The 25,990-nt window shown below is 44.0% G+C and overlaps 1 protein-coding gene across 4 annotated transcripts; it reads right to left on the bottom strand.

The window, feature by feature from the left end:
* Positions 1-129: 129 nt before the first annotated feature.
* SYDE2 (synapse defective Rho GTPase homolog 2) lies at positions 130-25,757 on the bottom strand. Of its 4 annotated transcripts, XM_082766643.1 has the most exons (8): positions 25,496-25,757; positions 22,036-22,758; positions 13,982-15,081; positions 11,596-11,722; positions 7,288-7,469; positions 6,340-6,571; positions 3,272-3,330; positions 2,610-2,696 (listed from the first exon to the last, which is right to left on the bottom strand). In XM_082766643.1, exons 1-7 carry the CDS (start codon positions 25,599-25,601, stop codon positions 3,320-3,322), a joined length of 2,481 nt encoding a protein of 826 aa, XP_082622769.1. In that variant the 5' UTR covers positions 25,602-25,757; the 3' UTR covers positions 2,610-2,696; positions 3,272-3,319. The 4 variants fall into 4 exon arrangements, with proteins under 4 accessions (XP_082622766.1, XP_082622767.1, XP_082622768.1 ...); XM_082766640.1 differs by lacking the exon at positions 3,272-3,330 and having other exon boundaries at positions 130-2,696; XM_082766641.1 differs by lacking the exon at positions 3,272-3,330 and having other exon boundaries at positions 130-2,696; positions 22,036-22,755.
* Between the last annotated feature and the right edge of the window lie 233 nt (positions 25,758-25,990).

The following is a 25,990-nucleotide window of genomic DNA, read 5'->3' as shown; positions in this document are numbered from 1 at the left end:
AAGACAAAAAATACTTCCACAAAGTTAAATGTCTTTATGGAAGTAATTCATATCTGCAGCTAGCACAAAGGTATGGTATCACCTTAGGCAGATTCAAATAATCAGTAACCATGCATAGTCAAATTTTGTTCTTAATTCAAATTTTATTTGGAATTAAAATTTGTAGTTTAAAATGTATGCACATTCTGTAGGTATAAAAGTTTAAAAAAATACATTGATTTATTGATAAATGCTTCAGGTTAAATTTACATTTTCATACATTATCATCATATTGCAATAATTGTTTTGCATCTTTTAACACTTACAAAAAATAAATTAATGAGATTGAATAAACCATTTGAAACCATTTTAAAATAACTCCTTAGAAAAGAGGGATAAAGTTTGTCATAACAATCCTTAATTCCTTGCTGTTGTAAATAAATAACTCTTCAGCTAAGCAATATAAGGAAGTATGGGTTGGCAGAAAAGCACTTACCCACACGGAGATTAGAAAGCCATGGCGGAATGCCAACATTGTACCGAAAACATGAAAATAATTCTAACCTGCCAGTTGACAAAGACTTGACATCTCAGAACAAATAACCACTTCACACCTCTTCCCCAAATCCCCCACTCCTCACCAAGGGTGACCTGTAAAGGACAAGGATTGACACCTGTTTGTCTCCTGTTTGTTAGAGGGGCTATCACAGTAACTGTATGTAATTTGGTAATTATTCTTAATTAAACAAAGATTGTGTTTGGTTACCATCAAATATTTAATTACTCACCACACACCAATGACTAAGGATAAAAGTTGCTCTGACAGCACGCTGACAGCTGAATCTAACGCAGCGAACTGCGATCCCTCTGCAGTTCCCCGGGAGTAACACCACTCTGCCCACTCGGCCCTGTAGGACAGCCCAGGTTTCCATCTGGGGGAGATTAACTAAAGGCTCCGAAAAAATAACTGCTGCTGTGCTCGCATCTCCAAAGGGCTTAAACACTGCTACCAGCAGACAGACAGTGGTAGCTCAACAAAGACACAGGAAACTCTGGAGCAAAAAGAAGTGTCAAAGCATCAAGAATATGGGAAGAGGTTAGAGGGACAAACCAAAAGTCTTTCTATTTTAAAGTCAGCACCTTTCAGACCTTCTTTACATGAAAAAAAATACAGAAAAATCTGAAGAACAAAAAATAAATAATCATGCCTTAATCTCCTTGCTGTGCATGCTGGTCACCCTTAAAGACAGTAGAAAAGTTCACTGCCAGAAATCCTAAAAAATCCTTAAAATTAATCTGAAAGGGTTGTAGGGTTTTGATTTGGAGATTTGGGGGGAGGAGAGGTTAACAGTCAACACCTGCAAATCAATGCCCTGCAACACAAAGTCATTGATATTAATCATTCACCGTGCCTTCTCTCTGAACACGTTTCTGTGCATAAATCAAATGCTGTGCTACTCCAGGGGTAGTTTCATCATGCTGTGCTACTCCAGGGGTAGCTTCATCTCGGCTTCACTGAACAAGTCATCTCAGAAACAGGGCTGTTTCAAAATTCGGAGACCTTTCCTTTCAAAAGGCTGCTACAGAGACATGCATGTTTATACACAGATGTATACAAGGTTAGAAAAATATTTAATTATAGCTTGTTTAAATAATTATTGAAAAGTGTTAATACATGAATACATTAATATTTGTACAATTAAAACTTTATATATAAATATTATATATATATATATATATATATATATATAAAGCATTTTTCATAGCAGCCATTGCATATATAGTAAAATGAGTCTATCTAAAGTTCATGCTGCAAAACTCAGGCGAAGCAGCATAAATCCTCTTCCAAGAGGAACTTCTGTACCAGAGCTAAAGTTTCAGGAACAAGATTCCTGCTGTTACAGACAGCAGAAATGTTGATTTCTCCTCTGTCAGACATTGCCCAAACCGCCTAAGTGCATAGCATTTTCAGGGAGAAATGCCACTACATGGAATCACTTGACGGTTTCCAAGCCTTAAACACCAGGATCAGGCCAACACATTCTACCGAGAAGGCAGAAATATAACGGAATGCCTTGAAACAGACTCATTAACACAAGGTGGGCCACAGTCTCGTGGCAGCTCGTCCAAGGGCACCGGCACCCCTCTCAGCACTGCAGGGAGATCCCAGCAAGGGGCAGAGGCACTGTGAGGCGGCATCATGCAGGCCAGGGCTTAGAAACTCATGTTTAGTTTGTTTTTGTTGAGTTCCCTTTCCAGGTTTCCTATCAGGGTATCAATACTTTCCTGTAGGTCTTTGAGGTTTGCTCTTTGGTCCACTGCCGAATCTATCGCTTGCATTGTCAGGTAGCTCTGAAACGCATGCTCCCCAGGGACAGGCTGCGAGCACGTCGTGAGCCCGTCCAAGTCATCCACCCTGCCACTGTCATCCCCGCTTTCTGCATCTTCCGAGGGGACGTAATCATAGTCTGCTTCACCCAGACAGTCTTTTGGGTCTGAGAAGTAGCTCTCCCCACAACTGCTCCAGTCGCCGGCGTAGCGGTTGCTCGATGGGCTGTCCAGGCCGGCTGGCCTCAGCCTGAGCACCCCAGCCATGTCAGCACCGCTCAGATTCAGCATTTGAGGCCGGGGCCTCCTGAGCCTCAGGTAGTTCAGGGACGAGGGGTGCTCTGGAAGCATGTTCGGATGTGCCGGTTCTTGGGCAGCTGAGTGATGTACTGGAAAAAAGGATAAGTTAAACCAGATGTGGCTGAATTCACGCTGCAACACAGAGTGCATCGCAGAGTGCCCAGGCTCCCCTTTGCAGTGCAGGCTGACAGCATGCAGGGACACGTGCTCACTCACAGCCAGCACTGTCACGTCTTCTGCCACCCCTTGATACAAAATACTATAGGAAAACTACTGTAAAAGCTGTTTTGAAGGGTCATGCCAGAATCAAACTGCAACAGAGAAACCCTCTTTAGGAGAAACTCCCAGAGGAGCACTAATTAAATTCACTGCATTAGTCAAACACCATTCAGCTACGGGTCAAAGAAAAGCAAACAGCTCAGCTCACACGCTTCATCCAGGCTAAAAGAAGTAACAGAAAGCAGGCACAGCAGAAGAGGTTAAAACACAACAAAAATACCAACACTGAGAAACACCTAGAGAAGCTAGAGATGCACTAGAGCTGAACTCTGGTGTTTCTCTCTTGCCCTAATGTTTTGCACTATTAATAGAAGCTCATTTGCATTAATTTTTCTAAGCAGCCACAATCAGAGGCACACTCAGGCAGGTTTGCTGGCAGCATTACCTGAGCTCATAATTACACAGCACAAGTTACTAACAGTCTCCTCCACTGTTACCGGCCTCCTACAGTAAACAGCACAAATATTTTTACTGGCCTGTGCCTATTAAATGTCTGAGCTGCAAAACTTCTTTTTTTTTTTTTTTTTTTTTGGTTTTAAACAGACCACTGCCTCCTGTCATTAAATGCAGAGACTCCCTACGTGTGCTCACTGCTGAACACACAGCGTGCACAAACACACCTCGTTCAGCATCTGACCCATTTTCCCTCAGACTCCTCACAGGCACAGCCTCAGCCCCGAGACCTGCCAAATGTTTCTCTCTGGGCCACACTACAGGTTTCTTAGGGAGACTTTAGCCTTGCTTTACGTCTTGCATGGTAACGTGCAATAACTATCACTGCTTTTTTTTTTTTTTTTTTCCTGCCTCTCCCGTAACAAAAGCCCTTCTGTTTAGGCTATGCTCCATTAAGACGAAGGGGCATGGGTTAACAATAACTTGCCAGTATTGCATGTTCTAACCAAACAAGGACTTACTTGTTTTCGGTTGGAAAAATACGGAAATTGAAGTATTGCACAACATGTTGGTTATCAAGCTGTCCCAAGCTCCTGGAGATTAAATGGAAGAGACCAGACTGCAATCTCTCCCTCAGGTCCAGGTGCTCTGTTCACATCACACCAGGTGTTTGCTCACTCACATCTCTGCAGTCGTATTTACCTCAATTTTAGCACAGTGTCCTGCACACCTTTTTCTTTCAAGCCATAGGATTCAGCCTTTTCTTCAAGGTGAAGAGCTCTACTACTTACCTTACTCTCACCTCCTCGACAGTAGTGCGTACTCCTACAGACAAAGCTGCATCTATGTGCCTTTGTTCCCCACAGCAGCCATGCCATGAACTATCCCCAAAGTGTCACGATGAGTTTCTGTGCAGTATTTGCTGCCTAAGCAGCTCTTTATCCCTTTTTCCAGCCACATTTCCCACCTCTCTTGCACTGCCTCATGGATGTGACTGAAAACTGGTGCCCGGTGGCTCTGGGGCTGCCAGCCACTGCTGACAAGGGCACATACATAGAGCCAGCTTCCTCTGGCTCTTTTTTCAGCCAGAGGCAGGTTTCTGTGGGGCTGCACTGAGAAGACCAGACACCAGGCAGCTTCCCAGAGGTTTTGACCCAGAACATGGTTGGTGCATGCTTGGCACAGCTGCCCGGTGAGCTTTCACCCAAGGCAACTCCAGGACACAGTCACTGTCAGGTCAGCAGAGTGTGAAGAAAGAAGTACAAAAGCACTGCCATTTACTTTGTCTCCAAGCTGCTTTCTAATGGAAGCAGTCCATTAGGAAATCAGACTTCCAGGGGGAGGAAGAAAAAAAAAAAACAACACACAATGGAGACAGTATTTGTTCTTCCCTCAGGGCATTTACTATCCACACTGACTTTTTTGCCAAACTCATCTCTCCCATTGCTAAGAAATGGAGGCAGAAGCAGGTGCTTCCAGCCAGCCAACTGCTGCTGGCACTCTTGGCAAGAGGTTTTCGGCAGGGGATGGAGCCCTGTGATGCACCCAGCATGCAGACTGTTCGTAATAGGAACAAAGATCATGATAGCTGCAGTTATCGTCTCACCCAGAAGGTACTAACAAGCAGACCTCCTCCTCCTCATGTAAAAATAAGTTTAAGAACACATAGCATCAGACACATTATTCCTTTAGATTAACTGTAATTGTTTCATTGGTGCAGAAAATCAGCAGTTTCCTAAGAGCAGTTACTACGTTCTAAAAGGGAACAATTAAGAAGCTGCTAAGACGAGATGCATCTTCTCTTAGTCTCAAGCATTTAAGGGTTTACACTGTTCATGTTTGAGAAACAAATGTTAAAATACTCAGAGTACCAAAAAAAAAACCACACACACACACAAAACAAAAAACAAACAAACAAACAAAAAAAACCAAGCCACCAGTTCTCCACACCATCAGTGAAACCACTGTGAAAAAGGAAGCTACTACAGCACAGATCAACAGATCCATCATCTGTATAGAAAGGAAACTTTCAACAACTATTTGGCCAATGAGTATCTGAAAACAAAATTAAGCCCATTGGATCTAATGTTGAGTTGTTTCACAGCGTTACCCTCAAACTTAACTGAGAAGCTCCAATACCTTCATCTGCTCTTGCCTTGGAGCAGTGTTTAGTGCGATTCAACAACAGAAGAAATGCTAAGGAATTCACTGTGGGCTGAAATACAAGGCTCACTGATGCCACTGCATTTCCACTTATGTCTCCCCTAATCGTCAGGGAAATTTGAACACTGAATAGTCATTGCCCATTTGAAAGGAAGATCTTAGCAGAAATAATTGCCTTCACTGGAACTTCAGTAGTTAATTAAGACTGGAATTTCATTTCCTTTCTTATTGGGAACACACCCCAAATTGGGCAAAACCATACGACCTCTTAAGTTTGAAGGGGGAGATAAAAGGTACTTACCTTTTTATAAATAAAACAAAAAGACAAAAAAAGCAAACAAAACAAACAACAGAAATCACCACACGCAACATTCTTCCTTATGCAAAGCTCTGGAGAAACTACCAGAACCTGCATAGCTCCTACTGTAAGGAGCAACTCTGCCAAATTACAAATGCAGAAATAAAGCAAACCATTGAAACAACTAATGAATCCCATACACTCAGAATCCTGAATAGTAGAAGCATAAAAGCAACGGAAAGAAAGAAAAACACTGTAATTCAGATGCGGAGACATTATTATTACTGGGTCTGCTTTCTCTGGTGCCCTGACTTACATAAAGCACTTTTCACTGCTTCTTATGTTACACTCAAACACTCCCATTTGGTTAGAAAGTAATTAAAACAACAAACTTCCCATTAAGCGAAGTGACTGAGCACAAAGAGTAGATTATATACTTGTCATGATTTCTTTACGTTTATAGGTGATGCCACAGTACCTTATATTTTAAGAATCCTGATGCCGCTTAATTATCCCGCGACTTAATCTACATTGACACACAGTAAAAACATACAGCAGTGACTTGACATTTTCCTCTGATCAGGCTCATGAAACAGTACCTGGCCATAGCTGGAGTAAATAGTGAAGAACTTCTATGTGTTTTTTGAAGTCCAGGGCACTAGCAAGCTCCTCTGAGTCTGTGAAGACTCTGTTGTTATGGTTGGTGGTCTCCTGCTTCTGGCTCAGTAAAACTGGCCCAAAACACACAGCTAAGTTCTGGCACGTCATCTTATTCACTTCGTGGTAAGAAGCCACCAGTTTCAGGTGATCCAACAGCATCCTCAGGGTAGCCTGAAAGAACAAAATATTAGATGAGGCAGTGCTGACATCCTAACATCATTGCTCTAGAGGGATAAGACCAAGACTCAAAGCTGAGGATTTGCTACCAACACCCCTCAGTGGCACACCTAAGTGCTGAATTAAAAAATTGTATTAAGTCTCCTAGTTAAGAGCAAATTTCAGGTAAAATTCATCTCGCTTTTTACCTGATCTCAGTTTTATGTGGATGAGTTTTCTCACAGTGGAGAGAGGGTGTGACGGCAGGGAGAGACTGCAGAAGCATTACAGGCAATCCAGATACATTAGAAAATAAAGAAACCCTCAATAAGACTTCAGCATCAGAACAAGCTTCCAGAAGTCTACTTGCTTTAATAAAAAATGACCTGTTGCTAACTGTCTGGCAACCCCCTCCTGCTGTAAATGGGAATGCCTTACGTGAAATCCATAAAGCAGTGTAATTTTAACTGCTTAGCTTGCAGAGACAATTCACAAAGGTACATTTTAATTAAAGTTACGTCCAGGTACCTTCACTTTCAGCTGTAAAGCTCTCATGTATCTTTACCAAAGGAAGCATTTTCAAAGACTTGGAGCATCAAAAGTCGATGTGGACTGTTAAGTCAGAAAACTGATGTACGCTTTTTGACATGTTCTAAATACAGAGTGAAAATGCTACTTTATTTTCTGGAGCAAGTCATTTACCATCACTTGACCTTGTTAATACCACTCACCTTCTCAACATCTGGCAGGCAATCTAGAAGGGCCACTGTGTGCTCAGAGTCACTTGGGTCATTTTCACAACCATTCGCTGCCATTTTCAGGGGATTTTTTACCATGCCATCCACCACTGCTTCATAGAGCTGCTTAGTTATGAGGGGCGAGGGTAGCTCTCGCAGGTAATCCTTTAGGACGCCTTCAGAAAAGACACAATGATAGCTGCTGTTAGCAAGCTGCATGTTCACCGATCAGAATTGGCTGGGAGCACTAAGGCATACAAAATTCACCCATCTCATGAGAAAATCCTCCATGCTCATGACAAATCTGGGAGAAAGGGACAGGGGAACAGCTGTGAGGGACTAGCACAGGCACTGGCCACAGCTAGGGGGATGCTGAGAACTGAACATTTGCACTTCTGTAAGTTGGTTTTAAAGGCTGGGCGGTACTTCAGTGTCTGTGGGGTTTCAGCAACTGTACGAAGAAAACCCAACACAAGACTCCAACCAGCAGCAGGCCCTGGAACACACATGAACATGATGCTATCAGAGGCAGCAAACACTACCACATTCTGATATTTAACAAAGCACAAGTTTGGATGAGCTCAGTCTTTATAACTTAGCTGCAAACTGAACTGTATCGCAGCGGGCTTTCTCATGAGCCTGTTTCTAAAAAAGAAATACAGGGAAGGAGTTAACACCTTCCCCTTCACAGCCACGTTTACATGCAGAATACAAGTAAAAGTTGGCTTCTCTCTGTATAAATGTTTTTACTCCCAAAATGAAGAAAGGCTGCACCTCTATCAATGCAGACATCCATGTCGCACTGCATGAGCAGTGGCTAACTGGGCTGCACTGGAGCGGTCAGACCATCCTTCCCTGCAGTTTGAGGAGTGGGGCAGCCAAACAAAACTTGCATCTCTGCAGAGCAACACCCAGCACACAGCAGCCCGCCCTGAGCTTAAAACAGGAACATTCCAGCAGGAACATAAAAACCCGGAATAACCATCTGTATTTTCCTGAAAACATATTCTTCTGGGCCTTTGTTTGCTTTTTTTTTTTTTTTTTTTTGATGATGGCTTTGTTTAAATGGATAGCAGTTACAGAAGTGGCAGATTCTTAAGTTTCTGTTTAGTAACTCACATTCCTCCACCAAATTTTATTTCTTCCTCTCATTTTAGAGGCCCATGTCCCACATGTGGGTTAACTGGTCAAAATATGTCTGAGACAAATGTGGCAGGAGCTGGAGCAGCGTGTCATAGGTTGGGGTGCTTTTCCCCTTTCCGTAGGCAGAACACTAGCAAGAGGTGCTGACTTTATCAGGATTTGGCAGGGGAGGCTGAGGAGGCTGACATCAGAATCAGCTTACAGCAGGAAATGAGTAAAAAGGTATGGCTTAATCACATCAGCTTACACTGATGCAACATTTGTAGCCGTCTCTTACCAATAACCTAGGAGGAATTCCTGCAAACGCATCCACAACCACAGGACTTCTACCTGCTGGAAGAGTTTTTCCCGTTTAACCACGGATAGGAGGCTCATTTGGGAGCCACAAATGCCCCCTGACCTTTCGAAATCTTTCTGCTATTCACTCTGCCAAATTAGCCCTGTAGGAGGCTGCTGTTATTTTCCAGGAACCTACGCTTCCCACTGCTGGCTGCCAACCCCCTAGCACATTCTCCTTGACACAACCCCTCACCCCACAGAACAAATTTAGATGGCAAGCTGAAATTGCCATCCACTTCATTAATTCCTCATTTTTCTGACCCACTGAGCTGTTAACAGTAATACACGCTTTACTCAGAGCTATGAGTTCACACGGATGAGAACAGACATGATGCAAAAACACTGCTACCAGTCAGTTCCTAAAATTGGCAGCCTGCTTCATTTTGGGCCATGAGCACACTTAATTGTGTGTAAGCCTCTGCCAATCCCAGAAGCAGTTTTCAGTCGAGATTTAATCATTAAATGTTCATTCTTTGGTCTCTGGATAGCTGTCAAAAAAATATCTTTATAATCTTATAGAAAAACAGTGCTACTCAAATTTCAAACAGGACACAAGAAAGCACGCCTCTTCAAACCTGCCAGGAGTTACTCTGAGAATCTGCACTGCACGGAGCACATGTTTTGGCTTAGAGAAGCATGAATCACGTGCACCAGCCTCGGCACTGCAAGTGCAGCCGCAAAGCACCAGGGCAAACACCCCCATCAGCCAGACTCTGCAGGCATACGTGAGATTTTGTACTGTGGGCATTTTCATTCCTAGTGCTAAGCACAGCAGGTACCTCAGGTCTGTCAGCAGAAGTCGCACGCTCACCTTTATGTCCAGCCCCCAGTGCTCGCAGCTAACCAGAGGACAGCTCATATTTTGGCCCTGCCCTGCCTGCTCCCTGCAACATGCACAGCATCACCGCGTCGAGGCTTCTCAATACAACACCAACACGGGCACTACAGGCCATTACATGGCACAGATGCAGGGCTTCCAGGGGGAATCGTTTTTAAGAAGTCATTTCTTAAAACAATTTTCCTCATAGGTAAAGCATCAGGTAGGTACATTCTTGCAATGTAGCATACAAAAAGCATAGCCAGTAGGCTTTGTGTAAGAAAGACATCAAGGCTTTTCACTCATATGACCCTAACTCTGGATATAAAAAAATTACACTACAGCAGGATGTAGCAAAAGGAGGACTCATTGTCCAGGATGTCCTGCACAGTCACCACAAGCTCACCAGCATCAACGAGGCTTTCAGCAATGGTACTGTGACCCTAAAGCGCACTTTGCAATTTAACCATCACATCCTAGGCTCATGACAAAACAACAGTCAGACCAGTGCTGCTGCCCTTCCAGGGCTCTGTATCTGTACTGAGCACTCCTGCAGTACAAACTTCAGTTTCAACCAATTATGGTGGTTTTTGAGTGCACAATGTGGTCAGGGATATAAAATGTTCACAAAATATTACAAGTTCTTTTGTATACAGATAGGAGGAAACTCCTATAACCTTTCCCAGAAAAATTCTGAATCAATTCTGCAAACAGTTTTATTGCAGATCATTTCTTGGACCATGGGAGTGCAATGACGTTTTTATTATTGCAAAATTAAATGCGTCAAATTTCACATCAGCCAAAAATCTGCATCAACCAAATATCTGCCTGACATTGGCAAATACATGACATCTGCTTACAAGTCAACACCAGACAGCTTCTTCTGTTTGGCAAAGATTGTTTCTCCCCCTTCTGAGTTGATTTACTAGAATGGGGAAGAAAGAGGTTTTCAATAATAACAACATGATTTTAGAAACCATTGCTGCCCTTTTTCATGAACTTATATGTAAAGAGAAGAAAATATTAAGTCATAAGATTGTCTGTATTATTTACTTTTACCATACACCTTCTCTTAAAAAAGGATGTCTCATACCAGAGTGAAGCATAAACACAAGATTCCACTGCTGCAAATGCTTGTGCTCGAGAGCAACATCAAATCCAACAGCAAAGCCAGCCAAGGTGAGTCAGGTGAACTGACTAGCTGGATGTTCTTTACCAAAAGGTCTATTAAACAAAGTAAATGTCACAAAGTAATATCTCCTGACACTACTTCGCATAATTATGAAATGTACTGAACACAAAATGAATTCCCAACATGCTGGAATGAAATCAGAAGTCAACAGGACAGAACCTTCCAATATGTCTGAATGTCCCAAAGTGCTCTGGCACAGAAAATTTATATCCACTACTGTTACGTGATGCTTTTCCATCACTGGATGCATAGGAAATGAATGTTATTGCCTGACTGCCTGGAGCAGTTAGTTTACTCTGTGATCCCTTAAATTAGATCAACTTTTGTTTACATAACAAATATCATCAACAGTTTTAGAATTGTTCCACCTTTCAACAATGACAAAAAAACACCTCAACAACTTCAATTGTACTGTGCAGCTCCTGTGAAAAGGCTCACTTAAAAAACTGGTGCAAACGAAGATAAGGTTTGTAAGACCTTCTGTTCCTCCACTCCCAGTCCTTCCTACGCTTGCCAGGATCTTGCTGTGAAAGCCCCCAGCCTTGCGCACCGTTACCTTCCTGCACCAAATGCTGTGTTAGCTGAATTCCACGTCCTCCTCCCTCCCAAGCCCAGCTACCTGGTATTTGTACATCTCCTAGGTTTGTACATCTCCAACACACATTTTCACTTGACTTTTAGCAATACAGGGAAGTAATTAATAGCTTGTTAAATGACAACAGAAAACTAGTTCAGAGCCCAATTGCACCTTTTTGAAAACACATTATGCACATGTCCAGATTATATATTACAAGTAAAGTAAATGTCTTACCTGTTATCACATTAATGTCTGGGTACTGGCTTTCAGAAAGGGTAACTGCCTTGCTGTCCCTCTCAAATGCCTCTCGAAGCTCTTTCTTAACTGCTGCTGAGCCACACAACCGATACAGACCTACAACCTAGAGGCAAAAACAACAGCCCCACATCAGTTAGCACTCATCACACAAGGCACTGTTGATCCGTAAGGGAATAACGTTAGTTTTCCGTAACAGCAGACATCCTGAGCAGTACTTCACTGACAGAAGCGAAGTTTTAAGTCAGAAGCACGCCATCAAGTAATTCAAGATCATTTAGTACTTTTACACAAAACTTAGTAAATAGAAATACAGATGAAACATTGATTCTCCCTTTATCCTATTCATTCAGGTCACCACTGTTTTTCCTGGTGTAACTGTTTAGTTATACAACGTAAAACTGGACCTTCAGCAGAAATAAATGAGGACAGAGAGCATTTTGAACTTTAAATACACCAAAGTACACTATACCAAAATAGTTATTCATCATTAGCAGAAAAAAAGTAGCCACACTACTGACTACCTACTAACACCAAGAAATGCTATAAATCCTCTTTTAAAAATCCTTAACATTTTTCCGCATGAATAAGCTAGACATAACTAAAACTAAACTATATTTGATGCCAGTAAAAAGAATTTCAAGAGAACTATGAATGCTCCGTTATGACATCCACAAGATGCTTTTTGAAAGATGACAAGATGTTGACTTGCATGTTTCAAATTACATGGTAAGTTTTATGCAAAGCAGGGGTTACTTCAGATGTTCAAGGTGACAGGACTGAAGTCCACAACACACCTGGACTGAGTTACTAATTTAACATGCTTTCACACAAATTTTGCATTTTATCATTACTGTACTTTTCATCAACATCATTTGTACAAAGCACTTCCATGAGTGAAAGGAAATAAATCTTAAATACATTATTTTTATGGACTCTGCAGGCAGGTGTACTGAGCTGTAAATGGCTAGACCAGAACTGCTGTGGACTTTGGCAAACAAAAAGCCCCAAAACCTAATGCAGACCGCACAGACTTAGAACACACATATCCAGGTTTGCAAAGAAGAGTATTTGTCTGGCCATATATTAATTCCTGTTTAAATAAGTGGAAAGTTACTCATGGAATTTGTACTCCCTCTTTCCCAAGACTGAATGACCTAGTATTTGCCGAAGAGAATTTCTTTTAACTCTGAAGTTTCCTAATGCCATGTCTGAAATTCAGGTGGAAATGACATACCATGACAGCAGTCTGCAGCCTATAAGAAAATGAAAAACGTCAGACGGGCACACGGTTAGAACAAGAAGTTAACAGTATATTTTGCATTTTTGGTACTCCCTGTGCAAATGCACAAATCAGATTTCATGCTCAAAAGCACCAGGTGCATGCAGACAGCTCAGATCCCAGTCGTCTCATTACCAGTGATGCCTTGATTACCCAATATCATTTGCATGACTAGGTTCTAATAAGCCCAGAATAAAATGCTGAAACCATGGGACACATATACTGTAAAGAATACAACTTCTTTCTTTCACTGATTTGCATGTTAGGAGAAGCACTCACAATGAAAATCACAGTTGTTATCAGCAATTACTTTCAATAAGTAATTACATAGAAATACTATTACTGTCTGTATTGCATGACCTAAGTAGCCACGTTACCTGGCTACACCTGGACTTACAGCCAAACTGCCAGCAATTTAGAATAGCAACAGTGGTAGGTGTGATCACTTCTCAATTTCACCTGAGCAGGAACATGTGTAAAAGAAACCAAGGGCTCACACGTGCTACGGAGCAGTGTGCTGAAGTCCTCTCACCAATTTCAGGTGAGTTGCCAAGGGGAATCATCCATCCTTAGGACTGTGCATCTTCCTGTCTAACAGATTTGTCTGTCTTGACTTACGTCTTCATTGAATGATCTGTGCCTCTAGAACAAGACATTGCCAAATCCCAATCTCTTATTTAATAAGACATTCATTTATTAGTAGTGCTGTGACTTATTAATAAAGGCTTATTAATAAGGCCGTGCCTTATTTTGACAGTGACCCTACATGCTAGGCTGCAGGTTCATTTAACTACGCCCAGTCCTAGAACACTACTGCAAGCGAGTGTATTTCTTTACAAAGGCCAAGTTGGAAGCATTGATATCACAGTCCTGTTATTGTTCCCACAATACAATGACAAGTGTTCAACAAACAATAGGAGCAGCAAAAAAAAATTAAAATTTAAACACGGAAAGTTTTTTTTTAATTACCCCTTTTCCACTCACTGCTTATGCTCCTGAAGTAACAATGCAAAGATCTGTAACAGCAGAGATCCTGGCACAGCAATATTAACAGCACAAAACAGATGTAAATATGCACAGTACCTGACAGCCTCTCTTTTCAATCTCCATAATGCATTTCTGAATTAGAAGTGGTACCATCAAGCCCGTGTTCTCCTTCTCCACAACTTTTCGAGCATCTACGCCGAACATCACTGGCTCCCGATCTGCATCCAGACCATCGAGGGAGTTCTCCCACTGTTCCATAAGCGACAGCTTGACGTAAATAAGTCCCCTTGGCTCCAGTCTGACAGCCAGCTGATGTGTCTTTGTCACTCGAAAGAGAGTGGGAAGAGCCACAGTGCCGTGACAACACACACGGTTTTTCCGCGGGGTGGGTTCCCAGCTGAACACCACTAGCTTTAAGTGCTGAGCATTTTCAATTTCTATGTTGAATGTGTGGTCCATATCTAGAAACGCTGTCCTGCAGGTAAGCAGGGCTGTTCTTGCTTTGTTTACCGAATCAACCTGTATTGCACAAAAGACATCTTTAGAGTCTATTCTTGGTGGTTTCAAGTCTTCGGCACCATAAAAGTGAATGCTCATGAGTCCGGAGATGTACTGAGAACACTTGGGTTGATCAGAAAAGTTGTAGTGCCTGAAAGCATCAATATCTATCTCAGTTTTACCACTGTTACTCGGAAGGCTCTCCTTTCCTTTCCCACACTTAGTTTCAGGTCCGTGTTTACCTGATTTCGTTATGAGTTCAGGAGAGTCACCATCGCTGAGGTAACCACCTTTGCTGGAGGACTTGGAACTCCTCGAGCTTTTCTTTTTGTAGGTGTGCTGCGACGACACGCTGCTGTCAAGATGGTAACGACTTATCACGTTCCTGCTGGCAGCTGCAGTCGAGTTTCCAGAAGATGGCAAAGAGGTTGTATGGCTTGTATCCCGACAGTTCCCTTTCAACAGGGAAGAAGGATTATCTGAACTATTATGGCTTGAAGTTCCCTTGACACTCAGCTTCCTGCTGAGCTCTGGCAGCTTTTTCATTTTCATGGAAAGTTTCCTCACAGTTCTGGGAGATTTAATTCTATCAGGGAAGGGCCAGTTGATGGATCCACTTTTTTTCAAGGGACTGGGACTTGGAGGAGAAATTTCTGTTGATGGTATATCAGCCTTGTGTGCAGGTATAACTCCAGACCCTTTAGGAAAAAAAGAACATATATATAGTTTTGAACCATTTGGTAATCGCAGTTTACAGCTATGGAAATAAAATATAGAACTAGGGGAAAATAAGTTGATTTGTCCTAACTTTATAAATGCAATTCAGACAATCATCAGTCAGATGATCAAATGTTCACAAGCATACAGAAAGCTGTATTCTGCTGACTTGTTCAGCCAAATTTGGCAGTTCATAGTCAGAGCCCTGATCTGTTCTGCTTTATGGAGATGAAAGGGCCAGAAACTACAGATAAACAAATGAGCTATTTCACCACTGCATTCAGCTCGGCCCATTTGTGTTATATCCCCCTTCATCCAAGCAGACAACTGCATTCCTGGGGCACAGGTGCAACGAGGCCAGTATCAAAGGGGAAAACACTGGATTATGACATGCACTCCTGTCTGCAAAGAAGTTAGTTATGAAGACAACACATTAGCATTGCCCTCTCAAGTCTAAAGGAAGCAGGCTCATCCCTGGTAAAAAACACTACTTCTTTTGCACAGCCCTAAAAAAAAGTGCACTAAATCCCTCCCCCTGTAGATGCAGGCAGTGTCTCACACCTCTTCTGCCATTGCTTTCAGCTACCCTTTTCTGCTGCAGGAAGGAGGAAGAGGAACACAAGGATTTCTTTCTTCTGAAAGCTGCATCGTGCAGTGCCGCATGCCAGCAATTTTCCCTTTCCTGGCACAACCATCCCACAACAGGGCTTAGTTATACAGTTCCCAAGTGACATCTTTGTGGCAAATCACTCATTTTTTCAAGGAAATACAAAAACTAAGTTACAATTCAAGCCTTTCTCACTGTCACCAGCATGAGGCAGTGATGACTGCAGGAAAGGCAATGGTATTTACATGAATTGCTGGAGCATGCAAGAGGAGAATTGAGGCCAGAATGATAGATACAAATAAAATTTCTGAAGTGCATTCATCTAGAGCCACTTTTCTATCCATCAAGAAACTGATAGTGGTTCCTGATAGCAATATTCACCCCATCCACTCATCCCTTGGCAAACTCTAGTAGCTCCAGCCAGACTTGTGTAGCTGTGAGCAAAAGGCTGAAGCACCAGGGAGCCCCCAGGCAGGCTAATCCCTGCTTGTGCAGCTGGAGACCACATGGCTGTACCTACCAGCTATCCATCCCCCCTGCTAACCAGGGGAAGGCAGAATCTATTCACGGCATGTAGAAGGAAAGAAAGAAGAGACTTCTTTGAGATACTCAGGAAATGATACTTTACAGCAGTTGCTTCTACAGTTTTTCCTAACACTTACTGTATAAAGCCTAATAACTAAGTCCAAATCACCATACTACTAGTGATATTTACAATTCTCCTGCTCATCCAAATTATGTTTTCACCATTTAACTACAACTTTTTAATACTTCACTTAGCTTAAATAGCGTAACAGGCAATCTAGCCTTTGATCAAACTGATGCGATGCCTTTTCTTTTTCCCCTCAAAAAACACCTACAAAGACTAGTTTCCCACCAGAAGTTTGGCTTTAATAACTTTTGCAGGTAATTGCTTAAAAGAGCACCTCTGTAACAGAAAGTTTCATTTAAGAAGAATAACACCTTAGAATGGGTTCTCCAGCGCAACAGAGTAAGACGCACCTAGCCCTGCATCTCACAAAGGTGTGCCCTCGGAGGGCACGGGCCATTTCCAGCACGTCTGCTGTGCTTTTCTGGCAAGCAGCTAGTTAGGAACGTGCTGTTTGATAAAGCTGGACAAAGCCCTGCTTGTGCTGCGACTCGCATCCTGGCCGCGCTGGTGGGCTGGCCTGAGGCACCCCGTAGCAGTTGGTGGCACACTCCAGCCCGCTGGCATTCACCTTCCCTTTCTGCCACATCTCTAGCACAGGCTTAGAAAAGCAGGCCAGCAAGTTGAACTTCCCTCCATCTCATTATAGCTGAAAAGCCAATTGACATTGTGACTTCTTTGGGTCCAACTTCTGCTGCCTGCAGCGCCAGACAGTTAACATGAAATACAGGGCTGTGTGGGTCAGTATTCCCAGCAGGGTCACACCACACACTGGCCCACTAAGGCCAGCAATGCGCTGAGGTACACACCAAGGCACTCTTTTAACCTGCAAAAAAAAAATTTTTTTTTAAACTCTATGAAAACTACTGTTTTGACAAATTCAGTCCTGTGTGCAAACCCACATAATGCTTCAAGGCTTCAAGGTCAAACAATGGCGAAATTATTAGAAGTATTAAAAAAAATCTCTAAGAACTCTGTAATGGTATCTTATTTTCTTCCTGTCAAACGTATACTGATGTTAACTAGGCTGTGACAAACCCAGCTCTGGGATCACGTTTTCTGGAACAGAAATGCTGAACTACTTTGAACAGACCACTGATGGCAGCAGGACGTGACTACAAAGCAGCAGAGGCCAACAGGCCGACCGCCGCCTGCTCTGCACCACAGCGGGCCTCAGAGCATCCTCTGCGAGGCCACCCCATCCCAGGGGAGAACAAACACGTTTAACAGCACTCTGCATCACTGACCAGGCTTAAGAGTTCAGCATCTGCAAACAAGAATGAATTCCTTGCAAATATTCTAAATGTTAATGATTCTCCATGTCACCCAGAGCACAGCAGGCTTCATTCGAATGCTGGCATTGGACCAAACTCCACTGGCCTCAGTACCAGGCACGACTCATTTGGGCCACTTGCACCAAGTTCTCCTCCCTTCAAGGTTTCTTTCATGGCACAAAAAGCAGCTTTGGCTCTATTTCCCCAGTAAGAGGATAAAATCAGTTATTCAGTACAAATCTGGAGCTGAGAAGGGCTATAACAACTTTAAATTAAGTGCTTTTAGTCCTTGGTGGCTACATCCCCTTGCCTCTTTGCCTCTTTCACCAGCAGGTCCTTAAGGTACGGTTGCTGGATGGATCAGAGACATGCCCGTGAGGAGGCCTCAGCCCGAGACGCGCATGTGGTGCCCTACTGGCCCACTGCTGCGGCCCCACACAGGCAGGAGCCCCCTCGGCCTGCAGCAGTCAGCATAGCGCAGCCCTCACCCACCCTGCCCGAGGCTCCAGCACCAGCCCAGCCGGAGCTCAGGATGCGCTGCCCCATGACCTCGCACGGCAGCTTCGTTGCACGTGGTGACATTTTGTCACTGACCTCTCCTCTGTATACCACATCCTTCTGGTACCACAGACGTGACACAAATATTCCACGTGAATGCTTTTTTGCCTTATGTAACCACAGCTCCTTGCACTTGAAAAATAGTAAAATCACAAAATGTCTTCATCTGAAAAAATTTAAGCAAAGAGGATTTGCAACATATGGAAGTCAGCAAACGTGATCTGCTGCCCAGAATGATCTATGTATACTGCTGGAAGCTCATTTGCAACATGCAAGCATGAGAAATATTTGCCCTCACTGGCCCCAAAAGATGCATTTGTAAGGCAGGATAGCGGTCATGGCATAAGCGAAAAAAAGAGCACTGTAGTTTTAATTTGATTTAAATCAACCCCAACACACACCAACTGGAGCTGTAATGCACAGTACCAACCTTTGGTTCCTGCCAAGGTCCTCACAAGCTACACTGAGCAAGTCCTACCAGAACGCCTCTGAGATACAGACACACATGAAATGATTCCCAATTAGTTGGACACTAATCCCAACAATAAACCTTCCCAAAAACTAAAACATTACAAATTCTCCAAAAAGTCCTATTTGGAGCTCCACAATGTAAACCTTTCACAAGAGCAGACACTACAAAGGGGTGCTATTGTTCAACATTTTGCAAGTGATACACACATCTAGCAAAACATACCGAGTACAATCTTAAACAGTTGTAAAGAAAATTTACCTTGAAATTTTGCATATATGAAAAACTAACTACAATATGAGAAGTTCACTGAGTAAGAAAATGTCCTTTACTTCCAACCACGACCATTTTGCCTGTGCAAGTACACACTGAACTAAAAACGAGCTCCACAGTCCGCTTACATTTCCAGCTAAATTCTCCCAGGGACCTAAAAGCATGAGATGATGCCATGTTTCTACACTACTGACTCAGAACCAAATTAGTTTCTTACTGCTGCCCTTTGTGTTTGTCATAAACAAAATACATTAAGTGTTTTCTCAAGCTCTGCTACAGGGTCAATTTATTTTTAGTCAGTTTCCTTTCTAAAAACCAGCATGGCTAAAATTATTAAATGAGGAATTACCTGACAAATCCTATTAACATAAATGGCATTTACTGAAGAAAGTAACCTGAACAACACCAGGAACTCATGATGTAAGTTATGACTATGGTCAAATTAGCACCCCTACAATTACGTCCCATTTAAAAATAACATTTACAGGACATATGTTTGCTACTTTTTTGGGGAAGACCTCAAATAAATTAATTCTTTTAGATTTTTTCCTTATATTTCAATATAAACTTTTCCAAAAAATAATAAAAAGAAAATACATGACCACATTCTCTGTACAAAAGTTTGAAATCCAAACAAGGCAGCATTGTTTGAAGCTGTAAAGGTTAAACTGTCCAAAGAAGAAAACAACGAATTATAAACAAAATAAAGATTTTGTTGGCTTTAAGAGTATACCACTTTTTTCTTCCTTTGCTTCTCAAAATGGTTCTAGCACTAACCTAATGGTTTTGGTTCTAGCACTAACCAAAACTGACATATATGAAATTATATTCATAAGAAAGTTAAGCAGACTCTTCCCCAAAGCAGTAACTGTGTATTTCTCAGGAGTTACTGCTTGATGATGTACGCAGCTCTCTCAGAATATAGACATCTATTTCGTAGCAATTGTGAGTGCAATTCAAACAAGGTTCCAACACAAATAAAGTTAAATTGGCCATGTTGCCCTTCATGCAGTAATTGTGTATGGATGAGCTGTCATTTTAAATTTGACTGAAAATAACTGTAGACACCTTAACTGGACTGAAAAGGAGAATGAAACCACTTCTCCATGATAAAGCCAATTACTGAGCAGCAGGGATTCTCTTCATCACCAACTAATCTATTCAGCCTGATCACTATTGAAAGCATGCAAAAGCATAGCTGCATTTAAAATAGCTTAATTAACTCAGTGCACACCAAACCAATCAGGACAAATTCGTAACACTTTTTTCCTGGTTTAATGAAGGACTCTTTAAATGGGCAATTGTGCTCTTATGAATAATTGTTTCTTCTGCATGGAAAAAAAAGTTTTCCTTCTTTCATAAAGAGTTTTATTTTTTAAAAAGTCATACATCAAGAGATTAATCACCAAATTAATCAAAGGGGGTCAAACAGCCTGTAGGATGTGCTCATGCCCTTCCTCAATAACCATGCTTAATAATGACCACTCCAAAGTGCCTTAAACTTTCACCATGAAAAAATATCCTATTTCCCCTATCTTGCAAGCAAATATAATTGGTCTAAGTATTCAATGCAGGCTATAAAGTGAACTATTTCTAAATAAATGTTCTCAGTATACTTTGTGACTAAAGTACATTCAGATCTCAGTATTTCCACAAAAAGAACAAAATGTGAGCTCCCAAAAGAGAGGACAGAGTGCTTTTTCTTCCGCTGTTTACAGAAGTTGCTTTGGTGCCTCTGAAAACATCTCCCATTCCCAGAAGCCATCTCTGCGCTGGAAATCCAGGCAAAATAACTTCTGGCATTTACAGATTTGGGGCAAATTTTCCAGGAGTGAGCACCACAGGGACAGGGCTCCTCCAGAGGATAATGCAGAACAGGAGCCTGGTACCCAAGATTCAGGTCCTCTGCTGGCCCAGGAAGAGACGCCAGTGACCTGCCTCTCAGTGCAAGTAGGCATTTAAACCAACCCCAAAATACACAAAGCAGATCATCTCACATCTCTCCACTGCCTGCAAAGCAAGCCAAGGGGAACAGTCTTCAAAATTCAGGCATCCAGGTGTCTACATGGTGTAACATGAACCCTCTCAGCTTTTGATTATAAAAATATTGTATATCCACATGAAGCAGATGATTACTAATGCATCTGCTTTGTACATGAAATACAGAGAGTGCTGGCAGATGAGCTGCTCTGTCAAGAAACCAAATTGGTGCCAGGAGTGGAGCCTGGAATTGCCTGTCTCCTGATTTTTATGCTAAGACTGTAACTCTCTCAACAGGATACTGGAGTTAAGATCAAAATATAAGAAATGTCCGTAATTAAAAAAAAATACCTTTTTGGATTTTTTTTTTTTGCTTCCTTTTGTTCAGTTATTTCTGTTTGGGTTTTGTTTGTTTTTCTTTTTTTTTTTTTTTTAAATAGACTGGGAAAAAGTCTTTAATAAGATGCTGAACTCATATACCAATGGAATTATTAAAATGAGACTATCAAACCCTCAGCCAGAAGTAACAAGCCAGTTAAAACCATTCCTCTCCAGTCTATTAGATTAACCTGAGAGATTCAACAAGAAAGCAATTACAGAAAGTGACATGATGAATGGCATTTATAGTCTTCCAAAAAGTTTTTATTAAAAATCCTAGCAACTTCTGAAGATATTAAGCAGTTTCAAGGCTGGAACCCAAGACCTGAATCAGACACTAGCTAACAGAAAGGAAACCAAGTGTGTCTTCTCATTAACAGGCTTAAGTAAGCTCTCTTTATAAAACCTTTGTTTTCAGCCAGGTGGGAGCCAAAACGAACAAGGACTGTTTTGAGTTCAGAGCTGGTTGCAGAGGGCTGGCAAGCAGGGCAGAGGAAAACCACATCCAGGCATACCAGGTGAGCAAACTGACTGAAAAATCACTGTGCAGCTCTACATTTAGTAGGTATCAATATCACTACTTGAGTCTTTTTTTTTCCTTCAAATGAACTTAACATGCACTTCCACTGGAAATTTGCTCAATACATGCAAAAGAGAGAGAAAGAGAAAAGAGACATAAGAAAGCCTCATTATTCCTTTAGAAGAGAAGAGAAGATACAACACTTTTGTCTTCCTGAACCCTCTTACCTGTTGAAAGGCACCTGAACGCAGGATTGTCTTCTGCTGCCGGCACGCCCTGGGTCTTGCTGGCAAACCTCTGCCGCTGCTGCTGCAGCTGCTCCGCAGGGTGCACAGCATCGGCTGGACCCAGCTCGCCAGGCTGAGCGTCTCCTGCACGCTCTGGGGAGCCTGGGGGGCCAGCGCGGGGCCCCAGCTCCCGCCCTAAGTCCCTGCTGGGCACGCTTTTGCAGCAGCCCGAGGGGCAGTCCGTGGTGACAGGGTGATTCGCAGCAGGACGGAGGATCCGCACGATGTCTGGCTCGTCGTCTTCAGGGATGGGATTGTACCATATTTCTCCTTCATCGTCTGCATCATTATCCTCACCGAAGTCAAAGGGACAGCGTCTCAGCACAGTGGAGCCCGCGGTGCTTGGAAGGGCGCTCACAGCACTGCAGCCAGGTACAGGGTGCTCCTGCCCTCCCGGGGACTTGGCAGGAGCCTTCTGAGTTTTAGGTGTAGGCTGCGGGCTGGGAGACTTGGGTACCTGGGTGACAGCTCCCTGCATTTTCTTACATGTGCTTTCTCCCTCCGGGCAAGGGGCTCTGTGGGTGCTCTGGTGCAGCCAGTTGCGTTTCTTGGAAACAGTAATGCTGTTCATCTGTGGCCGGTGCTCAGGGACCTCGCTTGCCTTCGGAGACTTGGGTTCTTTTCTGCTCCGTGGAGCTATGTAAACATTTTCAATTAAATCTGCTGTCAGAAAGAAAGGCAGAAAGAATGGAAGACTTAGAATATCATTTTGTTTTTAACAGGACAAAGACATAACCCGTCATGCTACATTTGCCGTAGACCCCATCCAAGAGGGCAAAAGACAAGTTGATACCATCATAAAATTATACCTCAGCCTGCCAAAACAGAATGCTCGTATAATTAATAAAAAGTCAGACTAGTCGGGCTGTATTTTTAACACCATGTAATTTAGATAAATGGCAGAGAGACAGCTCTGTGGAAAGGTCACGCATACTTAGACAGAAACGGCTGCCTTTTGCTCTGGTAAGTTCAGGTACAGGGGGTTTGACAAGCTGCTACCTACTAGTTCTACAGTCTGTTTCTGCCACTGAAGAGCAGCCCATGCTTTTGGTATAATGTACTGCTCAACTAGCTACCAAAACCATGTAGATTCACTGCTACATATAAGTACAAAACGAAGGTGAAGACCTCTGCTGTGCAGAACCCTCCAGAAAGGACTGTCCTTACCAGCTGCAGGCTACACAGAAGACAGGAGCATCCTCTGATTTGTGGGGAACATGAAACACACAATCGCAAAAGAATCAAAGGTGAAAAGAGAAATCTAGAAAAGTTTTTAAATAAGCCATTTTACAAGTAAATTTTCATCTAATAACCGATCAAAGTCCATTCACAACTCCCAACTTGACACAGCTGCATTAAAACAGTGGGTAAGCTTTTAATAGTGCACCACTGGGCAGGCTCCTCCCTGCCCCTGATGACTACTTCAAGGCCCTCACCTTCCCCAAAAAGCCCAAGGAACTCTGCAGGCAATACAAATAGGCGCAGCGTGCAAGAACTGTGTTCCCACAAACAAAAATATCTGCCACTTCCTGCTCTTCCAGGGAAATGCAGGCCCTTCTGCACGGGCTAAGCAAGCCTGCAATTCTCTAAACCAGAAAGCCTGCGCTTCTTACGGCACCCTTAAAAAGAGCACGCGTGCCCAAGTACGCACCGACGGCACAGCTGGAGCCACGTGCTGTCCCCTGTGCTAGGAGCAGCAGGCACGCAGAGCGAGCTCGGCAGCGCGCTCCACCGCAGCTGTTCTCAATGCGAACCTGGGCATTTCGGGAAGAAGCTACCTGCACAACTCACTGCAGACTTGTTAATAAGCCGGCAGCTTTGGAGCACTCACGTAACCCTCCTGCTTGCAGAGGCACGCTGCGTATCGCGCCTGCACACAGCTACCCACTCGCATCTCCCAACCAGCCCGCGCGCTGCCAAGAGACATCGATTGCAAATGTTCACTGAATCCCATCCAAATGATACACTTGCATTTAAGTCTTCCAAGAGCAGCTCTCGCAACCAATAGCTGTGTTTGCAAGTACTGCTTTCCCTTTATTCAAGCTTGGCCCTGATCCTGAAAGCCCTTATGCCTATTTATTTTAGTAACAAACTGTTTCGCATGCAAGTATCTGCACAACCAGCGGTTCCATGGAACAGAGTGAGCTCTAAACATCACGAGCTGTTGTAGTAACGAGACAAATTCACATAAATAGGAAGCTTTCGGAGCTATGCAAGCGAGGAATACACTTTTTGCTCCAGAGCAAACCTTCATTTGGAGGGACACCACCTGCCCTGTGATAGAGCTCTGCTCCCAGGCTGTAGGGCATCCCAAAAGCTGAGCAGGCCAACCCAGTACAAATACAGAACAAGACAACAGCTCCTCCCCAAAGGCTTTGACATGGCACTGAAAATACATAAATAAGTAGGAGTTGGAGGTTCAATTCACCTTCCACAATTTCTGCAGAAGATTAAATAAGTCACTAGTTAAAGCTCAAGCATTATGGTAACTCCACCACACTTTCAGAACTAGAGCCGCGGCGTTTCAGCTCAGCTGAGGTCAGGATAAATGCTCTGCCTATTACGTGCACACATGAAACATTTCGGCACGATGCTGGGCTTTTTGGGTTGCTTTTTAGGCTGTAACGCGCTGGGAGCGGCTGGTCCCAGCCTCCCCATACACAGGTCAGGACAACCTGCAGCCCCTCGGCTTGGAGCAACAGCCACAGGAACGTGCTCTCCTCCCCGAACCTCTCAGTAAAACCACAGCACAAAGTTATTATGGATTTAAATGGTACAGCAGTGAGACTAAAGTTTTATTTGTTAGCTTTCAAACGCATTGTGTAATATAAAAAAAATGGAGACAACAAAAGCCAAAGAATGACAAACAGCCACAAGCCAGAGAACAGCAAACAGTCATATGATAAGAAAGTGTGTGGGGACCCACACAGAACGGCAGGCTGCACTCAAGAACCAATTATTACAAAGAAATTTTACTCCTGAGATGAAGAACGCCTGACGTGAAGATGCTATCGCTGAGGACTGGTTCAAGACCCGAACTTGGACGTGCCGAAGTGGATTACCTCTGCTCTGGACAGAGCTGGAGCTTTCCCAAGGTCTGCAAGCACAACAGACGCTTCCGAGCTGCAGTAAATAACTCACTTCTCCATCCCCCCGGGTGCTGCCAGCTCCAGTTTAACCCCCCTCGGCTTCAGGGCTGTTTTGGTTTGCCTGCGGTTACAGGAGCCGACACGGCGCGGTGCCGATCAGGCAGCTTTGGGGCCGGGCGAGCCGGCGGCGGCCGGAGCTCCCCGTGCTGCGGCTGCTGCCAGCTGCGAGCCGCGGGCAGTACCCCCAGCAGGCGGCACGGAGCGGCTGCGGGAGCCCGAGCCCGCCCCCCCCTCCCCGGCTTCTCGCTTACCCTGCGGGGCGCAGGTCCCGCCGTGGCGGTGCCCGCCGCCCGCCGCCCCGCGCTGGGACCTCCTGCCGCGGAGCTTGGAGAGGGTCCTGCGGAGCGGCTCGGCCATGCCTGCCCGCCCTCAGCGCCCGCTGCCCGGCGGCGTGCGGCTGCCGGCGGCCCCCGGGAGGAGCGGCAGCGGCGCCGACGGCCCCCGGCCGCGCTGCCCCATGGCGGCGTGTCTCCGGCTCCGCGCCCCCGGCTGCCGCGGCGCTGCCGCCGCGCACATACTTGGCATAGCTGAGCGGGGTGAGAGGCCGCCCGCACTGCGCATGCCCCCGCCCCGCGCCCTCCTGCCCGCCCGCCCCGGGGCCGCTCCCCGCCGCGGCGCGCGGCCCCCTGAGGTGAGGGGGGCCCGGGCCGCCTCCGGCCCCGAGCTTTCCCGTGCGCGGCTGGGGGCTCGCTGCGCGTTTTAAATGCCTCTTCTCCCTCGATGCTAAGCATTTCCCTCACCCCAAA

Source organism: Aythya marila (assembly GCF_965140915.1).
Source record: "Aythya marila genome assembly, chromosome: 8".
NCBI lineage: Eukaryota > Metazoa > Chordata > Aves > Anseriformes > Anatidae > Aythya > Aythya marila.
Note: the sequence above shows the minus strand (reverse complement) of the source record. Positions and strands in the feature narration are given on the sequence as shown.